Source organism: Drosophila miranda, assembly GCF_003369915.1.
Source record: "Drosophila miranda strain MSH22 chromosome Y unlocalized genomic scaffold, D.miranda_PacBio2.1 Contig_Y1_pilon, whole genome shotgun sequence".
In the NCBI taxonomy this organism is placed as follows: domain Eukaryota; kingdom Metazoa; phylum Arthropoda; class Insecta; order Diptera; family Drosophilidae; genus Drosophila; species Drosophila miranda.
Genome location: NW_022881603.1, coordinates 6,218,912 through 6,237,553, shown reverse-complemented (window position 1 = coordinate 6,237,553; position 18,642 = coordinate 6,218,912). Strand labels below are relative to the sequence as shown.

General features: G+C 40.7%; 4 protein-coding genes, 1 long non-coding RNA gene and 2 pseudogenes across 7 annotated transcripts; 4 read left to right on the top strand and 3 right to left on the bottom strand.

The window, feature by feature from the left end:
* Positions 1–4,552: 4,552 nt before the first annotated feature.
* On the top strand, positions 4,553–6,529 carry LOC117190770 (annotated as a pseudogene).
* Positions 6,530–6,883: 354 nt separating this feature from the next.
* LOC117190771 lies at positions 6,884–7,859 on the bottom strand. 3 transcript variants are annotated; one of them, XR_004473821.1, is made up of 4 exons: positions 7,765–7,859; positions 7,475–7,634; positions 7,273–7,412; positions 6,884–7,196 (listed from the first exon to the last, which is right to left on the bottom strand). It is a non-coding gene; the product is annotated as an uncharacterized LOC117190771 (long non-coding RNA). The 3 variants fall into 3 exon arrangements; XR_004473820.1 differs by having other exon boundaries at positions 7,273–7,363; positions 7,765–7,779; XR_004473822.1 differs by having other exon boundaries at positions 6,885–7,196; positions 7,273–7,363; positions 7,582–7,634; positions 7,765–7,855.
* A 183-nt stretch (positions 7,860–8,042) lies between these two features.
* LOC117190744 (AP-3 complex subunit sigma-2-like) lies at positions 8,043–9,060 on the top strand. Its single transcript, XM_033395803.1, has 4 exons — positions 8,043–8,164; positions 8,272–8,363; positions 8,441–8,860; positions 8,930–9,060. Exons 1-3 carry the CDS (start codon positions 8,096–8,098, stop codon positions 8,853–8,855), a joined length of 576 nt encoding a protein of 191 aa, XP_033251694.1. The 5' UTR covers positions 8,043–8,095; the 3' UTR covers positions 8,856–8,860; positions 8,930–9,060.
* LOC117190745 lies at positions 9,056–10,081 on the bottom strand. The gene is made up of 2 exons (XM_033395804.1): positions 9,595–10,081; positions 9,056–9,531 (listed from the first exon to the last, which is right to left on the bottom strand). The coding sequence occupies exons 1-2, from the start codon at positions 9,703–9,705 to the stop codon at positions 9,094–9,096; spliced, it is 549 nt and encodes a 182-aa protein (XP_033251695.1). The 5' UTR covers positions 9,706–10,081; the 3' UTR covers positions 9,056–9,093.
* Positions 10,082–10,335: 254 nt separating this feature from the next.
* Positions 10,336–11,926, top strand: LOC117190743 (zinc finger protein 572-like). Its single transcript, XM_033395802.1, has one exon. The coding sequence runs from the start codon at positions 10,654–10,656 to the stop codon at positions 11,809–11,811; it is 1,158 nt and encodes a 385-aa protein (XP_033251693.1). The 5' UTR covers positions 10,336–10,653; the 3' UTR covers positions 11,812–11,926.
* A 1,290-nt stretch (positions 11,927–13,216) lies between these two features.
* Positions 13,217–16,171, top strand: LOC117191008 (annotated as a pseudogene).
* A 272-nt stretch (positions 16,172–16,443) lies between these two features.
* On the bottom strand, positions 16,444–18,034 carry LOC117191091. The gene is given in 2 exon segments (XM_033396054.1): positions 16,444–16,956; positions 17,018–18,034. Coding segments are annotated over 2 exon segments (903 nt in total). The 5' UTR covers positions 17,711–18,034; the 3' UTR covers positions 16,444–16,746.
* Positions 18,035–18,642: the final 608 nt, after the last annotated feature.

The following is an 18,642-nucleotide window of genomic DNA, read 5'->3' as shown; positions in this document are numbered from 1 at the left end:
AGGGGAATTGTAAGTGTCTCCCCACAGCCAGTGTCGGGCATTCCAGTCACCACCAACCAAATACCTTTGCCCGCAAGCACGGAGTGCATCGATGTAATGTCTTTCCTCAATCCTGACTCTGGGAGGGCAGTAAATGGCGCTGAACTCCACATCGCCCAGTCCTGTGGCTACTTTTACTGCTGACATTTGCATGCTGCGTGTCTCAATGACCCTTTGTGGAAAATGACGAAGCGAAGTCTTAACTAAAACCGCAACTCCACCAACGCTATTATTATTCCGCGATGGCTTGAAGGCTGGATAGAAGGCATATCCATGTATTTTTACAGCTGCCCCTCTTTTAATTCTGATCTCCGTCAAAAGAAGAATGTCAACGCTATTCTTGTGCGCGAAGAGCTCAACTTCTTTTGCTTTCCCTGAAATGCCGTTAGCATTCCAGATGAGAACCTTTAGTGGGTTCATTGAGATGCTGAAACGTTGTTCTGGAGCTGAAGATTAGATCCAGCCCATTGCTTAATCGTGTTGGACAATTCAAAAACCATTTTTTCAAGTTTTTCAAGGCGTTGATTGGCTTGACTATTATGCTGCTGCTGTTCTTGCTGCTGTTGCTGTAGCCACATAAGAAACTGCTGCTGCTGCTGCTGTTGGAGCTGTTGTTGCCATTGTTGAAATTTTGTCTGCTGTTGTTGTAGCAGTGCATGAACTTCATATGAATTCTGTTGCTGGTTATTCAATCCTTGTGGCTGATGCACTTGTAGACTATGAAAACGACGCTGAGCAGGTGTAGCAGGTATTGCATTTGAATTACCATTTGCTACGGCAGCATAGGAGGCTCCTGTATTACTTCTAGTGCCTACCAAAGGTTGCTGCTGAACAATATTTCGCTGGTGCTGCTGTATTGTTGGTCTATTAGCCCCCTTTTTGTGACTAGACTGCAAGGTAGGAAGCTGTTGCTGGTCTCCAGGAAGTGTGGTAGAGTAAGCATATGCCACTTGATTATTTAAGGGGATGTGACCCGTCCTGTTCGTATTAATTGCCTTCTTTGCGGAGCCCATTAATCGGCGTAGAAACTCCTGATACCATTGGCATCCTTTGTAACTGGCCATATGGCTTCCAGAGCAGTGAATGCAGGTTGGCTGTGCATCTAGGGGGCGTGTGCATTGTGAGGTTTGGTGATTTTCACCGCATCTGGCACAGTTGTGATGTCGGCGGCAGTATTTGGCTGTGTGGCCGAAATCCTGGCATCGACGACATTGAGCAATCTCTGTGGATTTTCGCATCCTTTCAATCCTTATTTTTTGGCGGCAAAGGGTCTTGACTTGGTAAATTTCGTTAATTTTTGCACAAGGCTTAATATTAATGAAAAAATATTAAGTTTTTCGTCCTTGTTAGTCCTTGAGCTTGGATTATGGATGTGAAGGACCTCGAAGCCCAACATTTTAAAATCGGCGGTAATATCATTGTTTAGGGTGCTATGATGTAGGTCTCTTACAACAATTCTATGAGGCTTTTCAGTCTGCAATTGGTATGTGTGGAATTCTATTCCAATGGCATCGAAACAATCCACAATTGCTCTATAGGTATCACTGTCTTTGGGGAGGATTCTGACCGTTTCCCCCTGGTTAGCTTTGACGACAACGTTATTCAAATTTGCAACGTCCTTTATAACATCAAATAAGTCATTTAAGTTGCTAATATTGACAACTATTTGCGGTGGTTTTGGAGGGCCTTTAAGCTGATTACCAGAGCTCGTTGATTCTCCTTGAAGACACTGGTCTGTATTAACTGCTTCATAAAGGTGTTCATCCAGTTGGTCATTTCCAGCGTCTGCATCTACATTCATCCGAACTTCCTCATTATTACTATCACTTGGGATGTTCGTGTCAAGAATGGAAAATCTGTTGTTGGTGTTTGCCTGTTGGCTTGTAGTGGGGGGCAAGCCCAGGTCCCGGCCGCCGCTCCCTCGTTTAGATTTAGATGACAAAGTCTGATCGTTTTTTCTTTTGCCCGTTCTCCGTTTTTGAGCATCCAGAAGTCGTTCGGCAGCAGTGTGAAGTGTTTTTGCCTCAGTGTCGTCGGGGCATGTGGATATGGAGTTTTCTTGGCTATCAAAGCTTAGTGCAGGGCACACACTGCTTATTGTAGCAGTTGCCATGGTGTAGGTGGTGTTGTTGGTGGCACTAGTGAATGTTACTGTTGTTGTGGTTTCTGTGCATGTAGAGCGTTCAGCATCTGAACGGTACTCAGAACGAATCTCAGAAGGTAATTTGCCTGATATTAGAAGCATTCTCTCATGATCAGTCCGCTTATTTCTAAGCCGAGAGTCAGATGAACTATTCGCATTCATTATACCGTAGCTGATAAGCGAAGTTTTTATTGCCCCTCTTGTGCGACTGTGCGCAGACTGAGGGGAATGTCTTGCCCGAAGGGCAGTGAATACAGTTGTAAAAACGTTCACAAATGTGTTTTTTGTTTTTGTCCAATTACCGACACCGCACAAAGCAGCAACCGAATTTACGATGTATGCTATTTTTAGCACACAAGAGAATGCTCCGCTAAAGCAGAATAAAGAAAACAACTTTGCACAAGCGCGACACAACCGATTTTTATGAAAGTTGATTCGAGACTCAATAAAAGCAAGTATTTCAAATAAACCACTCAAGTATGTTACACTTGGCTTGTTTCCCAGAGGGCCATGCCGGCTAGCTGTCGACCCCAGGGCTGGGTAGTTCCCCTTTCCCGCCAAATGTAGATAAAAAGGAGACATACTACTTCTCGGGACATCAAAACTAACAACAACCTAAAGGAAAAGAAAATCATAAACAGACGGCTATCAAGTGGGTGAAGCTTGGGTGTTATCACATCGCGCGACCGGCCTACCTGTGACCAAACACAACGTTCATTTTGGCCACCCTCTGCTGGAACGGTAACGGCTGGCCTAATCCATGGCTTACGCCACGCGTCCTCTATTTTAAATTTACTGCATCATGCTTCAGTATATATCCAAGCTTTAATAATTATAAATTGACAATTTCATCTTTCTCATTAATAAATAGATATACTCAAAATTATCACTAACCAAAAAGAAACACCAAAACGTTCGACACAAAGGCAAACACGGAAATAACTGCTGAAATTTCGTTCAACCAACAGGGATACCCTCACCCATACGTAATGGAATATGTGTACATGAGTGGATCCAGTTTTACGGGAGTTAATTTAATTTGGGCCCCTACGGAGACTTAACCTACCAAGAGCTCTTGTTAAGGGTCCCCGGGACATAAACAATAAACAATTTTTTTCCACAAATCGCTCGACCAAATACGGTGGACTGATGGGACCCCCGCGTCACCCACTAAGGGTTAATATTCTGGAACCGAACAGCTGATCGCAGATTTAGGCTCGTGAAAGGTGTTGGTGTTTTTACATATTTTTTTCAATGGCCAAAATTTTACGTTAAACGGTTTAAGCTAATACTAAATACTAAATAAAGGACAACACACGGAACAAAATAACATTTAATGTGGAACGGTGTTTGGAGTGCGGATTATGTTTGTTTTCCTTTAAGTTCAAACGACGCGGGCGATCGCTGGCCGTGGCCGGTCAGCCCTAAATTTATATAGGTCCGTGTATACGTGTGCGTGTGTGTGTGTGAATAGGGTTTCGGGGTTTTTACGTTGTGAATGAGACCAAACGTTTGGCACGCACTGGAAGGCGATGCAACGATCATGCGGTGTGGCTAGAATCGCCCTGGCAGCTAAATCGTCCTCTTTCACCCTCCCCCTTCACACGTCCCGCGCTACTTGGCTCACACACGCGCAACTGGAACGAACTCACTCAGGTTCACGTTGGACAGTCTTCTTCTTTGCAGTCGACTTTCTCGAACTCCAGTGTTCCTCTCCAGGAAACCTTCTGGCCCGGTTCTGGTGGCTATATTCCTTGCCGGCTGTGAGTAAAATTTTCTGCATTACAACCTATTTTCTCGCCCGCTTTTTTCTGTACTCACTTCAAACTTTCTGTTTTAAGCACAAAATTTCAAATTTCGACGTTACTTTTCCGTCCACGCTCCACGATTTCCATAATCCAATCCACGTTTTCTAATATTTTCACTCCTATTTATCCCTTTTTCCCTTACTAATGCATATAACTAATCCTATTCTATTACTTACATATATCCCCAGTACGGCTCCAGCTCCCCCCGATGTTACCATACACCATCGAGCCTCCCTGGACTTCCGCTAGATGGCGCGACGCCCTCAGCCCTAGCCACCTATCAGTCACAAACAGGCATGGCAAATTGCAATTGAACCTCACCTCGCGTTTGAAGGACAATTTACCTTGAAGACGAAATCGGCTTTTTGTCTTCAAGGTAAATTTAGCAAGTGGTGTGGACTTTACCTTACATGCGTTGCATTTTGCCTGTTGTCCATACCCTCTTTATAAAATAGCCTCCATGGTATATTTAGCAACTAGGGTGGGTTTTACTTGCGCTCATTGCATTTTCTGGGCCATTTTTTTTCTTTTTTCGCCCATTAGGTAACGACGTAACATAAGATATATTCGCGACGACGTCAATTCTCGTCCGTTCCAATTGAATTTCATTAAATTTACTTTACTTTCAAATAGCCAGCGGGAGCGGCGCTTTGTGATCGATCAGAATCACGCAATCAGTTAAACAAAGTTCAGTTTGGAGAAGTGCTTCGTCATGCAGTGTCCGTTTTTAAACAGATTTACTACTAACTTCGTCCGCAATTATGCGGAGGTGTTGTGTCAGTCATATGGAATGTACTGCCCCGTCGTTGGCAAGACGTTGAGTGGGAGTGAGAAAAAACTTTCTCTTGTCGCCTCATTGCCATATGCAGCAACTGTTACAGGGCCGTTATCCAAACGCGAATACTCAACCGAGAGTAATCGCTTTGGGAGTGACGTTAAAGGAAACCATGAGAAGGAGAGGGCAGTCGCCTCCGCTAGGGATACATTTCCCTACGAGAAGTTCTTCAATGAGCAAATTATGAAGAAAAAACGGGACCACTCCTATCGCGTGTTGGCGATAGCTGGCGATAGCTGGCTATGGGCTGTTCCCCCACGCACTGGAATATTCCGAACGGACGGAGCGACCAATTACTGTGTGGTGCTCCAATGACTATTTGGGCATGTCTGCACATCCCAGTGTGAAAAGGGCTGTGCAGGATGCTCTGAATATGCATGGCTCTGGCGCAGGTGGAACACGGAATATTTCGGGAAACTCCTTACATCATGAACGACTCGAGGAGAAACTGGCCGATCTTCATCAAAAAGAGGCAGCTTTGTTATTCACCTCGTGCTTTGTGGCAAACGATTCAACGCTGTTCACGCTCGCCAAGCTTCTGCCAGGATGTCACATCTTTTCTGACGCTGGGAATCATGCCTCAATGATTCAAGGAATACGGAACAGCGGAGTCCCAAAGCACATATTCCGGTACAACGATGTTGACCATCTGCGCATTCTCTTACAACAATTGGACAAAACCACTCCCAAGATCGTTGCATTTGAGACCGTACATTCCATGACAGGGGCGATATGCCCACTTGAAGAGCTTCTCGATGTGGCTCACGAATACGGTGCTATTACGTTCATTGATGAGGTCCACGCAGTGGGACTGTATGGGGATCATGGTGCCGGGGTTGGTGAACGTGACGAAGTGCTGCACAAAATGGACATCATATCTGGAACCTTGGGAAAGGCCTTTGGTAATATCGGAGGGTACATAGCAGGGTCCGATAAGCTTGTCGATATGATACGCTCATACGCGGCTGGATTTATTTTCACAACGTCGTTGCCACCCACGGTGCTTTGCGGCGCTCTGGAAGCTGTCAATGTTCTGGCCTCGGATGAGGGTCGTCATCTTCGTAGTTTGCACCAACGAAACGTTTCTTACCTAAAAAACTTGCTCAAAAGAGAAGGTACTTGTAATTTAACGCTTTACGTAATTTGAAGGTTATTTTCTGAATAATCTATTTTTAAATTATTTTTTCTATGAATAGAAAAACCATTGTAATATCTTATGATATCTAAATGCATCTGATCTAATTGTCTGTTTTGTGTACTTTTTGGTTTTAGGTTTTCCAGTAGAGGACACGCCCAGCCACATTATCCCAATAAAACTTGGGGACCCATTGAAGTGCACCCAAATCTCAAACATGCTAATCGAACAATTTTGACACTACCTACAATCCATAAACTATCCAACAGTTGCCCGCGGCCAGGAGAAACTTCGACTAGCTCCGACACCTTTTCATACTTTCGAAATGATGAACGCCCTAGTTACGGACTTGAAGAAGGTGTCACCGAACGGCTGCATGTTCTGCAACACTGAGAGCTGCGGACACCAGGATACGTGTCCCGACCTCGAGTGTGGTATCCCCAACTGCCCGCGTCTGGAAATCTCTGTAGCAGCATAGTTAACCAAAGCATTCAAAATATTCAACTTTGGCTTAAATTCTTTTAATGGTTTTGGACAAATAAACAAATGATTTTGGTGCTTTAACATGATGATTGCTTACTTTAATTTATTTATAATCACGCGATTCCCTCGTTTGATGTGCGCATAAGTCTTCGCTCGAAGTGTCACCTTCGATAAGAAGTGCGTGTGGCACATGCCAAGTTCAGAAGCAGGACAGGTGGCATGTTAATCAGAATAGGACTCGAAAACTTCTCCTTGAACTTTGCCCCAAAGTCGAATAGCAAATTGCTAGTACCAGTAGTTCGCTGACCATCTACCGAACCGAATGATGAAATTGATAGCAGCTTACTCTGGGTAATTGTGACTCTGCATTTGGAAATAAAATATTTTTAGTAGGCTGATAGCCATTGTCCGATTGCAGATTATTATTATAATTTCTACAGTTGTAATTTATTTAAATAATTAGCTTAGTATTTGAAGATTATAAACAATGATTCTGCCAAACAGATCTGAACTAGACTCAAATACAAACTTTATCTTCGAACAACTTTTTGTAAGAGATACATCCTTAAAGTAAAAACGCTGAGGAGAGTTGATGTCTTCGGGATAAAATGTCTCTTGGTAAGTGGGATCTCCTTCACACGAATACACCAAAGCCGTAAACTGCTTACCAGCAAATCCACCCTGAAATTGCAAGCTCACTCCACTGACAGTGCGTGGCTCATCCAGCGTCAATATTATCCATTGATTGGTTCCCTGGCCAAAGTTAAAAATTGCAAAGAGAATATGGTAAAGATACTTGTACTGTCGCAAGATGCAGACTGTATAATACCTCAGCTGAGCTCCAAGCGGAATCATCGTTCGTATCAAACATGTATTGCTTTCAATACTGCTTCACATCTTTATTTAACACGGAACTCACTCTGCGGAGGTACAATTGATAATTTACTGATACTGGCTCATAAAGGTGCGCTTGTGAGACATAATATAGTATAATATATATATATATATATAATATATAATGTATAGTTTACTTTCGTCAAAACATTCATCTCAATTCAATCATATCAATTTTAATCAATCGGCATAAACAAAACAACAAATCCACGTTGGAGGCATTAGTGATGACGATAACACGCACCTGTTACTTGTGGTATTCTACTGCACTTCAGGCTAAGCCCGGATCTGAGAAACCTATAGCAGTGAAACGAAAAAAACAATTGATACTATGGAATAATAGTTTGGCTGGTCTGAATCGGCACAAATATTGACAAATATTGACTGATAGCACTGTGGTATCGGGTAATAAGAAAAATTTACTTACTGACTAGCTGCAAAAACAGAGACAGTCTTACGCGAAAAGCATGCAGTGAGAGCGAGACAAATTATCACTTTTCAGATCCCATTTTGCTGGAAAACATAATTTTGTTGCAAATCGGAGACGGCTGCAAACACTAATTTTGCGTTTTGTCTCTAATGATGTCTCTCGCTCCAAACAAAGTAAGTTTAGTCTAGTGTCATAAAGCTATCTGACTAAAGCGGTAGTGAAGAAGTGTAGTGGGTAGCGAAAGTATCGTAGCATTCGATAGCTATCTTGAAAGAAAACAGCTGCTTGCTCAAACATTGCAGGTTGTGGAACTACTACACAATTAGAAATGATTAAAGCTATTCTTGTATTTAACAACCATGGGAAGCCGAGGCTCTCAAAATTTTATCAATATTTCGTAAGTTTATCTCTTTTAGAATCAACTGTGCCCTCAGTGCTTGTGCACTCAATCGTGCGTACACTTATGACGACTGCAGTTTTAATACACTATATTTTATTTTCCAGGATGAGAATCTGCAGCAACAAATCATAAAAGAGACTTTTCAGCTTGTCTCCAAGAGAGACGATAATGTTTGTAACTTTCTAGAATGCGGCAGGTGAGTTCTATAAATACCAAAGTCCTCCTTACATATGTATATAGTATGTGGCTAACAACATTTTTTCTTAACAATAGCTTGATTGGTGGATTGGACTATAAGCTGAGATACCGCCACTATGCCACATTGTACTTTGTCTTCTGTGTGGATTCTTCAGAGAGCAAACTGGGTATTCTTGACTTGATACAAGTATTTGTTGAAACCCTAGACAAGTGCTTTGAGAACGTTTGTGAACTGGATTTAATATTCCATGCTGATGCCGTACATCATATTCTATCGGAATTGGTTATGGGTGGGATGGTGCTCCAAACAAATATGACTGATATAATGGCAAGAATTGAGGAGCAGAATAAGATCGTCAAACAGGAGGCGGGTATTTCAGCAGCTCCTGCTCGAGCCGTTAGCGCTGTAAAGAGTATGAACATTCCTCAACAGATTAAAGATATAAAGCTACCCGATCTGCCCCAGGCAATTAAGGACTTAAAGTTCTGACAAATGTATGTTCCACCATAGCGAGAGAAAAATTTTTACCCATTTCATTGACTCTAATATCTATTTTTCCTCAGCTCTATGAATTCCCATGAGCACAACGCCGTATTCCACGTTTTGATGCTTTAATAATATTAGGTCATGTTGGATTTATGTACCCACTCTCATTTACCGAATAAAATGCAGCTTATTTATCTATAGAAACTTATTTATTTTGTTTAACATGTAACATGTACATATGTCAACTATTGGGTCCAGCATTTTCTCTATCATCCTCTTCTCCGACTTCCAGCATAACTTGCATTATTTTCCGTTTGAGTCTCTTGCGTGAAATGTCCGAATTCAGGTTGCGAAACTCATTAGCTATTAGTTCACCAAACGAGTCCCACTGATCCCGTGCATTGCTGACGTGTGCTGGGACAGACAACGTTCCTGCCGCATCTACTTGTCGCGTTGGAATAGAGCTTGTGCAAGTGGTCGATGCAGATAGGATAGAGGATGCATATTCAGGAACGCACGTTTCAATTGTTTCACAGAAGCTTTGATGCGCTTTACTTTCGTCTACAACAGTGACCAGTTGGTCCATGGACTCGAATTGGCCTTTCGATACTGAAGATGGGCTCTGTGTTTCTACTTCTTCTACGTCGTTACTGACGCCTTTCAGTTTTGCACTCAGTTTCTAAAATAGCCAACAGGAATGAATTCAGAAGGAAAATACTTCAGTGATATTTAGTCTACTCACCTTGCATTGTGTAGGGCCATTTTGTTGATATCCAGGTCTCGGCTCAATAATAGAGCGCAAAAACATCAGAGATTGAAAATGTTCCCACCGACAATTCGTCTTGTCAGCCATGGGACTGGAATCACCACCCGTCTCCTCCTGACGACGCTCCAACTTTTTCAATTCTGAATTGAATTGATTTCGCAAGCTATGAACTTTTTTCCCATAATCGTTTTTGGTAATTCCAAGAGTTGTACAAATGCTTTTAGTCGCTTTCGTCGACAATCTTTATTTTTATACAAATCCGAGTAGTGGTTCCATAAACAATCCGAATTTCGGTACAGCTGGATTAGTTTGGAAATCTTCTCGCGGCTCCATATAGTTGGCTTGCGCCGCACTCGGCTCTGTCTCTTAGCTTGGGAATAATCTCCGACATCATCAATAGGTGCAGACATTTTAAGATAATTCATTTAATTAATTAGTCGATGAATGTTTTGATTTTTCCTTCCGCCAAACCAAACTATTGCGATAGCTATCGATGACACAAGTCGCAGATGTTTCAATATTTAGTTCGATACCATATATATTTAATTTAATTTAGAGTTTTAGACTTTCAACCTGCAAATCTGTGGCCAAACACTACCTGAACAGCCGAAATAATATTTATTATAACTATAGCACCTCACTTGACTCTGAGTTCTGTCGATAGTTTTCAGAGTGCCATCAATAAGTGTCAGTCAATTGGTCGCTATATCGCCATACAACACTTCAACCATCGCTATATAATGTTCTGCAGATATAAATAAAATAAAAAATACAGTTAAATTAAATTATATTGTATATGTATTTTTGCTGGTTTTAATCTATAAAAAATTGTGTACGGCACATGCAATTCAAAACTAAATCGGTATCCGTGCTGGCTATGGTGACGAGGGACCATTTTACTGATAAATACCGCCGACGCCCACTGAGCAGAATAGGGTAAAGTAAATAATTAAACTGCCCCTTTGTGTTGGTTTAAAATTGCAGACTGGATACGGAACACATTTCGGCTTTTAAGGAAACTCAAACGTGAGCGTAATGTCACAAGTAGTAGCAAACACGCCCACACCCCAAATGCTGACGACATCAACGTTAACGCCTATAGAATCCATGAAACCACCACCAGCGTTTCCGACACTAGCGGTCGGCACACATTTAAATGAACAGGCGTCAGATATAATACTTAGAGCCTCGACCATTTTTGGCGATCTTAAGCATGATTCGGCGCCATTGGATCTCGAAAATGTACACAACGGAGTTGAGACTGAGAATAACCGGAATTCAAACGGAGATGGTTCGCAATTCACCGGGAATTCTAAAATTCGCATAATGCCCACCATCAAACTACTAGCTACTCCACATGCAGCTGACCCCAAACGAAAATTCGTTTGTACCTACGACAACTGTACGAAAAGCTATGGAAAAAGCTCTCACCTGCGCTCCCATCTCACATGGCACACAGGCATCAAGCCGTTTGTTTGCAGCGAACCCAAATGTGGAAAGGGTTTCACCCGATCGGACGAACTCAATAGGCACCTGCGCACCCATACGGGGGAGAAGCCTTTCGAGTGCGTGCAGTGCACCAAGAAGTTCTCCCGCAGTGATCACCTAACAAAGCACCTGGCCACACATGACCGGCAACTAAAGAGCAGCACTCCTAAACGTTCGATACCCAACAATGTTCGGTTAAAATCATCCAGGAAACAAACATCAGAGCCAGAGTCGGGGTTCCACTTCATGGCTGTGCTGGGTACAGGGGAGCAGAACATAGACCGACATCAACAACAGCCTGCGGATATAGTTGATTTTCAGCACAAGCCACTGAAAATCAAATTGGAACGTCCCGAGCATAGTGACAAGTACCATATTGTAGCACCTTTACCTGAAAGTCAGTTGCCATCTTTCCTTAACTCCAAACCTGAGGTCAAGTACGAGCCTGCCGACGAAATTGTAAATACACTGTCTCAATTGCCGCCACAGGATGGTCCTAGTACCTATGGTATACCTCAGTTTGTGCAAGATCGTCCTTTTCGCTGCCGACAATGTGAAAAGCGATTTAAACGGCAGGATGATCTTAACCGGCATATACGAACGCACACGGGCGAAAAGCCCTATGCCTGTCCTCAATGCTTACGACGCTTTGTACGAAGCGATCACTTGAAAAAGCATCAGCAGACGCATTTGAAAATACGATAGTCTCTTAAATATTCAATAAGTTACAAAGCCATTGGCATCCCAATTTATATTGGCTAAAACGGGCGTGTGTTGGGTGACACACAGTACAATAAAAATAAATAATTCTGCAATTTAACAATATTCCTATAAATATTTATTCCTGGTTCTGTAAAATCGTAACTTTTATGTGTGTAAATAATTTTTTTTCTGTATTTCATATGAAAATTTTGCTTAAATGAATTTGTGTTTATCAGAACATTAAGATGTATGTATTTTTAAAATGTTTGCCTTTTGGACTGGGATGTTTACATTAAAAGAATATATACATATATACTACATAGTCAGTATATCTGTGTCTTCAAACTTCAATTGAACTTAGTTAATTGATCTGCATGTTTAAATGTACAGTGGAATGTACGTTGAATTATGCCTGAATGGTAATTAAAATATTCTTCACGCAGGAAATTAAAATATGTATTTGAATAAGTATTTCTTGCTAATAGCTTTAATACAATCGGTGATTTCCTTAATACTCGCATCGGAGCATATCGATAGTGATACCGTACTATCGATTTATTTTTACACTTTTCTGCAGGGTTACCATTTACGGTATATTATATACTTTTATTTATATTTCTACAACGAAATTGAGTGAAGGTATATTGACGGTTTGTATTATCAATCTATTAAATTAGCATTCGTATCCTTTTCACTTATTCACTTTCAAACAATTTCTATTTGGCGAGCACTTCTCGTATAAAGTCGATGGTCGTATAAAATCACCTCTCTTCCCCGAGGTGATTTCAAATTCCGTTGCCACTATTTTTTGTGTAACTTTTTTTTAAACCTTGTTTTAGACACAATAATATAAAAGGGAGTACTTAAAAGCAGTTAGCCTTGTAGAAAATTTATTTATCAATGTCATACAATTATGTGGGTAGAGCTGAGAGTCTTAGTTAGCCAGCATTATTCAACGGAATATAAAAATTGAGCAATACGAGCGATTACACACTTATGTTTTATTTATTTAACCTTTTTCGATAAAACACTTTTTCTAGAAAAAATTCAATAAAAGGCAGTAGATAAAATTAGCAAATCTTGTAGAAAATTTATCTATCAATCGGAAAAAATTATGTTTTCAGGTATGAAAGTCCTACCTAGGTAGTGAAATCAAATCGAACATCAGGTTTCCAATCCTTGACGGAGAACGATTAACCCATTGTAGACCAAGAGGTACTTTCATATTCCACCGAATAAATAATGATAATTTAATATTTTTAGCGCAGTATCGTGTTTTTTTTTAAGTTCAGAGGAAAGATGGCATGCATCTACAAGAAAAATTTACATTCGATAATTTTTACCGTCATTTACCTGAAGTAGTTAAACTGTTTAAATAGAGGGGGACTTAGTGTGCTAAGTTCGCTTTTTCACCTGGTCTGCAAATTATTGTTTACATTTTTTAATAGAATAAGATGTGCGACTTTGATGCTTTGTGGCTGGACGTGCTGAAAATATTTCCAGTTCTGGGTGGTGGGGTAGGTTTTGTTATTGATAGCACGGATATTTTTATTATTAGCATAACACATTTTCACAGAGCCCTGGACCTTCTCAGCCGGTTGAAGAAGCGGTGTACGAGAATGTTCGCCGGCACCTACAGGAATTGGGCAACATTGACACATTTGCGGCAATTTTGGATCTAGAAATTCAGTCGGTGATTCGAAATGTACTTGCGCCCAAATTCTGGAAGCATTTTCAAGGAGACAGCGTACCATAGTCATAGAAGCACTACCGGATAAGAACAAATTGTTTACCCAGTTCATTGATGCTATTAACGAGCTGTATCATAGCTTTAACATTTTAATGCAAGTTAAACCCCGACTTGCACGTCTTATGAACCCGGAAATTAGTTCAGGCCTAAGCTCTGCGAAATTATTGCACGAAGATTCCATCAAATCCTACCTACGTGATTCGTTGTTGTCCCAGTTGCCACCAGCATTCAGTGTGGTTGTGGGAGCCTTCTATTGGGTTCATTTCAAACTCTACACCAAAGCTTCGCATCTTGCTTTAACAACAGTCGGTACGTACATACAAAATTATGGATAATTTACTTTGCAGGCTTATGATTTATAATTTATAGACTCGGAGGTATTCGACGAACTGTTATGCGTCGGCTGCAATTTCGACGTAGAGCAGTGCTGCTGTCTTCGTCTTACTGAAATGGTGAACAAAACCAATATGAAATTGTTTGAGATGAACTTAATAGATCGTTTGACTGGCAGGGCTTTAACATCCCTCATAAAGCTCAAAATCAAAGAGCATATAAACAACACGTGCCAGGGTATTTTTGATAGAAGTCACCTCAAGCAACTGGAAAAGGTAAGCCATGCAGTCCTCCAATAGGAGACTAACTTGTGCTAACTGTAGGATATCCTTTACAGTGGCTGGCAGATGTTATAATGACATGGTTGAAGAGCATTTTCACAGATTGGCAAAACAAAGATAGTGCCAAGGAACTGGAAGTTCCCTCATCTGTTCAATCCTTCAAACGTTTGCCCAGAGCGTTATTGGCCAATTCTTCAGTATTATAATTGGTAGGTTTATATGTTTATTATATATTCATTCCTTTCCTATCTTTACTCATAAAACCATGTACATTTGTACTGTAGACTATCCAGATTCAATACCAGCCATAGATGACTTGAAGATTTGTATGGAGAAAATTGATATGCGAGTCTACTTAACGGAGTCACTGAGAAGCTCGTTGGAAGCCAGAATTCTCCATCCTGGGGTTAATACGATGAATATATTAACTGGATACGTAGCCGCCATAAAAGCAATTCGTCATCTGGACCAATCTGGGGTAATTTTGGAGATGGTTACTGCTCCGATCAAAGATTATCTGCGTAAACGCAGCGACACAGTTCGACGCGTTGTAACAGGACTTACAGAAGAGGGACCAACCGACTTGTCCGAAGAATTGGCCAAAGGGGAGTCGATCAAAAATGGCAAGGAGTCTGGCCCCGACGAGTTCAGCAATTGGGAGAACTGGGAACCGGATCCATTTGGAATCGATGCTAATCTCATGAAATACAACAAATCAAAGATAGGATAGATATTCAGAAAAGGAAATTCGAAACCTAGAACTGTTGAAAATTCGCTTTGGGGATTCGCTTTTGCACAGCTGCGAGGTGATGTTGAAGGACGTAACCGATTCAAAGCGAATCAACGCGCACATTCACGGCGATGGCAATATCAATGAAAGTGAGTAGCATCCAATCAATCAATCGAAGGTAATCAGATGTATTCAAATTATTACTACTGCTATTTTAGATCAGATGTTTGACATCTCTTCGCTCATTATATCTGCACAGTTTTGGCCATCCTTTAACAAGGAGAGTCGTCAGTTGCCAGAGGAAATCGAGAATGAGTTCAAAAAGTATACCAAGGCCTATGAGGGGTATAAGGGGAACCGTACTCTCAACTGGCGTACGGTAACAGGTCGCGTCAATATTGTTATTGAAATCGGAGACCGAACAATGGACATTGTGGTGAGCCCAACGCTGGCCGTGATCATATACCATTTCCAAAACAAGAGTAAGGAATATGCCATTGAAAAGAACTAGCAGAAATATGTTTAATAAAAATCAATCTCAACAGGTGAATGGACCATTGAGGAACTTAGTTCAATCACAAAAGTTCCTGATTCAGCGCTCAGGCGTCGGATAAGTTTTTGGCAAAATCATGGTTTGATTTCAGAATCTTCCCCGGGACTATTTACACTTCTAGAAAAGGAAACTAAAAAGTCACAGTTTGAGGAAATGAGTCTTGCTGAGGCCGACAATGAAGATCTAGAGTCGGCCATGGCATCTGCCAGCGATCAAAGGGAGGAGGAACTTCAAGTAAGTGCAGCTCAGACTCTATTCAAACAGATTATTTAATTGGAAATTACTTTAGGCATTTTGGTCCTATATTGTGGGCATGCTCACGAACCTTGATTCCATGCCCATCGATCGAATCCATCAGATGCTAAAACTCTTTGCCTCGCATAGTGGAGGCGTGGAGTTTACTCAAGACGAGCTTAAACACTTCCTGCAGCGTAAAGTTAGAGAACATAAGGTTCTATTTTCTGGTGGAGTTTATCAATTGGCCAAGTAAATTGGGAGCGTGTTGAATAATGAAGAGTAAGCACATGAATGAAGAAATCAGTTCATACAAATGATAACATTTATGAAATTCAACGTTAGAAGAATCGGTTCTCTTATCAAACCGTAATCGCACCTTATCAGACTGGTTTTCAAGTGTTCTCTTCTATGAAGAGTCACTCCGCTCAAAATGAAGTCGTTACTTTTTGAAATATATAACTTTTGGCTTTGTTAGTTAATGGTTTTCGGTTATTTATGTAATATATGTATATGAAAGGGTGGTCCTTTTGGTTTACAGACACAGTAATGCTATATAAAATACATCTGTAAGATATGAATATTAGTTTATAAGATTTGAATATTAGTTTAAGATTTACTCATCGATAGTATTATAAGAAATACCAATGTACTCGATATATCGATACTTGTCCTCGACAAGTATCGATATGCCAACACACATTCATTCGAATACGACGATCAAGAAAGAAGAACATATAATAAAACCGTGCTATTAAAAGTTTACACATCTAAAACTTATTTTATTTAGCAGTTTAATATTATCTTATCCCTCTATCAACAAATCCAATTTCCTTATGGTACTAAATATTAGCAAAAAAGCAAAATGAAATTTCGTTTGACGTGCTAGCCATTACAGGTTGAATATTTTTTGGCTTGGAAAAGGTCAATCACAAACTCAGCGGTTACATTGATTACTCAAACAGTGTGCTTAATACAGGTCGTAGTCGTAATCTGACTAAATTGTAATATTTACATCAACGAATAATTCAGGTATGAATACAAAATACAAAACGAATTATTCTACATTGCGGAATCGAGCCTTGTAGACTTGTTCTCTGTGATTTGGAGTCAGGATGGGATTTAGAATTGGAGCTACACGATGTATCCTCTGCTGGAATCGGAAACGATCCCGAGCCATCACTTGCCACTCGCTCTTCCGCGCTGCCCGATAAGCAAAGTCCCAGGCGAGCATAACATGTACTTCGGGCTTCAAGTTGAAACGCACCTATTAAGACACAATTATGAGGATCAAGAGCATTTATATTTATGAAGAATTCTATCCATACCTTTTTGTTTGTTGTCGAGCTGTCGTTGATGCACTCACACACCTCAAACTGTTCGTAATCCTCCTCATCATCGCTGCATGCTGTGTGTTGCACGCTACTTTCGTCATCGTCCTCGAAGCAAATATCAAAACTATTATCGCTGCATTCCGAAATACTCCTCTGCCGCTGCATAGACTTCTTAGCAGATGAACCAGCCGTGTCATCAGCATTATTGTTCTTGTCGTTGGATAGATGACTAGTGCTATTGCCAAACTCTTCTTGAGAGTCCTTAAAGCGGTTTGTAGTGTTTCGCAGATCGATAAAAAAGTAGCAAGAAGACGACGGTTCGCATTGATGAAACGCATCGAGCCCAGGCAGGTTTGTTGACACCTTCGACGTCACTCGATTCTGCAAGGCCGTTTGCATTTGGTTGACAACATTAATCGCCATTAATTGGAGAGAATTGAACATGTTGGCCAAAGGTTCTGGCTCCAGTGAATCCATGAGCAGGTTCTCCGTACCCGTTCGCTGTTCAAGCGAAGGCGCTGGCTCTTATTCCTGCATATTGTTAGGTGTCTACCCTCCAGCATGCTGGCGCGACGGCGCGCATCGATAGTGCTCGTATATTGGGGAGCTCATGTTTCCAATCATTCGAAGAACAAAGAGAAGGAAATAGTCAAGCAACGTACCCATAAGGGTGTGAAATTTCGACATCTATTCTTCAAAACACAAGTCTGCGTGGAATTCCTTTTGAAAAGCCATTTTCTTGTGTTTTGTTTTGGGTGGCATTGCACAAAGCCAACTTTAATTTGAGGCAGATTTATCCATGATTACTCGATGACTTTGTTCAAATGGAATATGGTATGAAATCATGCATCTAAGTTGTGAAATGTTACGTATATTTCTCATCAGTTCCTTTTCGGGAAGATTTTAAAACAATTGTAGCCTTGCACTGCGTTGTTTTTGCATATACACAATGAAATATGTTGTCCAGTTACGAAAATATTAATAATTTCACACGTTTTACACAAGAATAATTCCATATTAGTGTGACCGCGGATTTATCGCTAAAATATTCCGTCCGACCCTCAGAAATATACCAAAATATACCGTAAATATACTGACGAAATCAATTTATATTATACATATTCCTCGTTTTTGATATTCCGTCGAATATTACTAAATAGTTAGATCTTTAAGCCATGCCCACATAATTTGATCCAATTAATGAATCTATTTTCTACTTGACTGGCTTTTTTTAAATACTTGAATTGGATTTTTTTTACCTCAATTTTGGTTTCTCAACAATAATATATCGTCTCGTACGATGAAAAACCGAACTTAGCCCACCTAAGCCCCCTATATTTAAAGAGTTCAACTACTTAAGGTAAATGGCGGTAAAAATTACCGATTGTAAATTCTTTATGTAGATCCATGCCGTCTTAAAATACATTCTTGGTTTTCAATGGGTAAATTGTTCTCCGCCAAAGATTGGAAACCATAATTTTATCAAATGAACCTATTTTCTACTTGACTGGATTGTTTGAAATACTTACTTATATTGGATTTTGCCTAAAAAAAGGTTTTAGCGAAAGAGGTTAAACAACAAAAAACGTAAGGCAGTAATCGTTCCTATTGCTCAATTT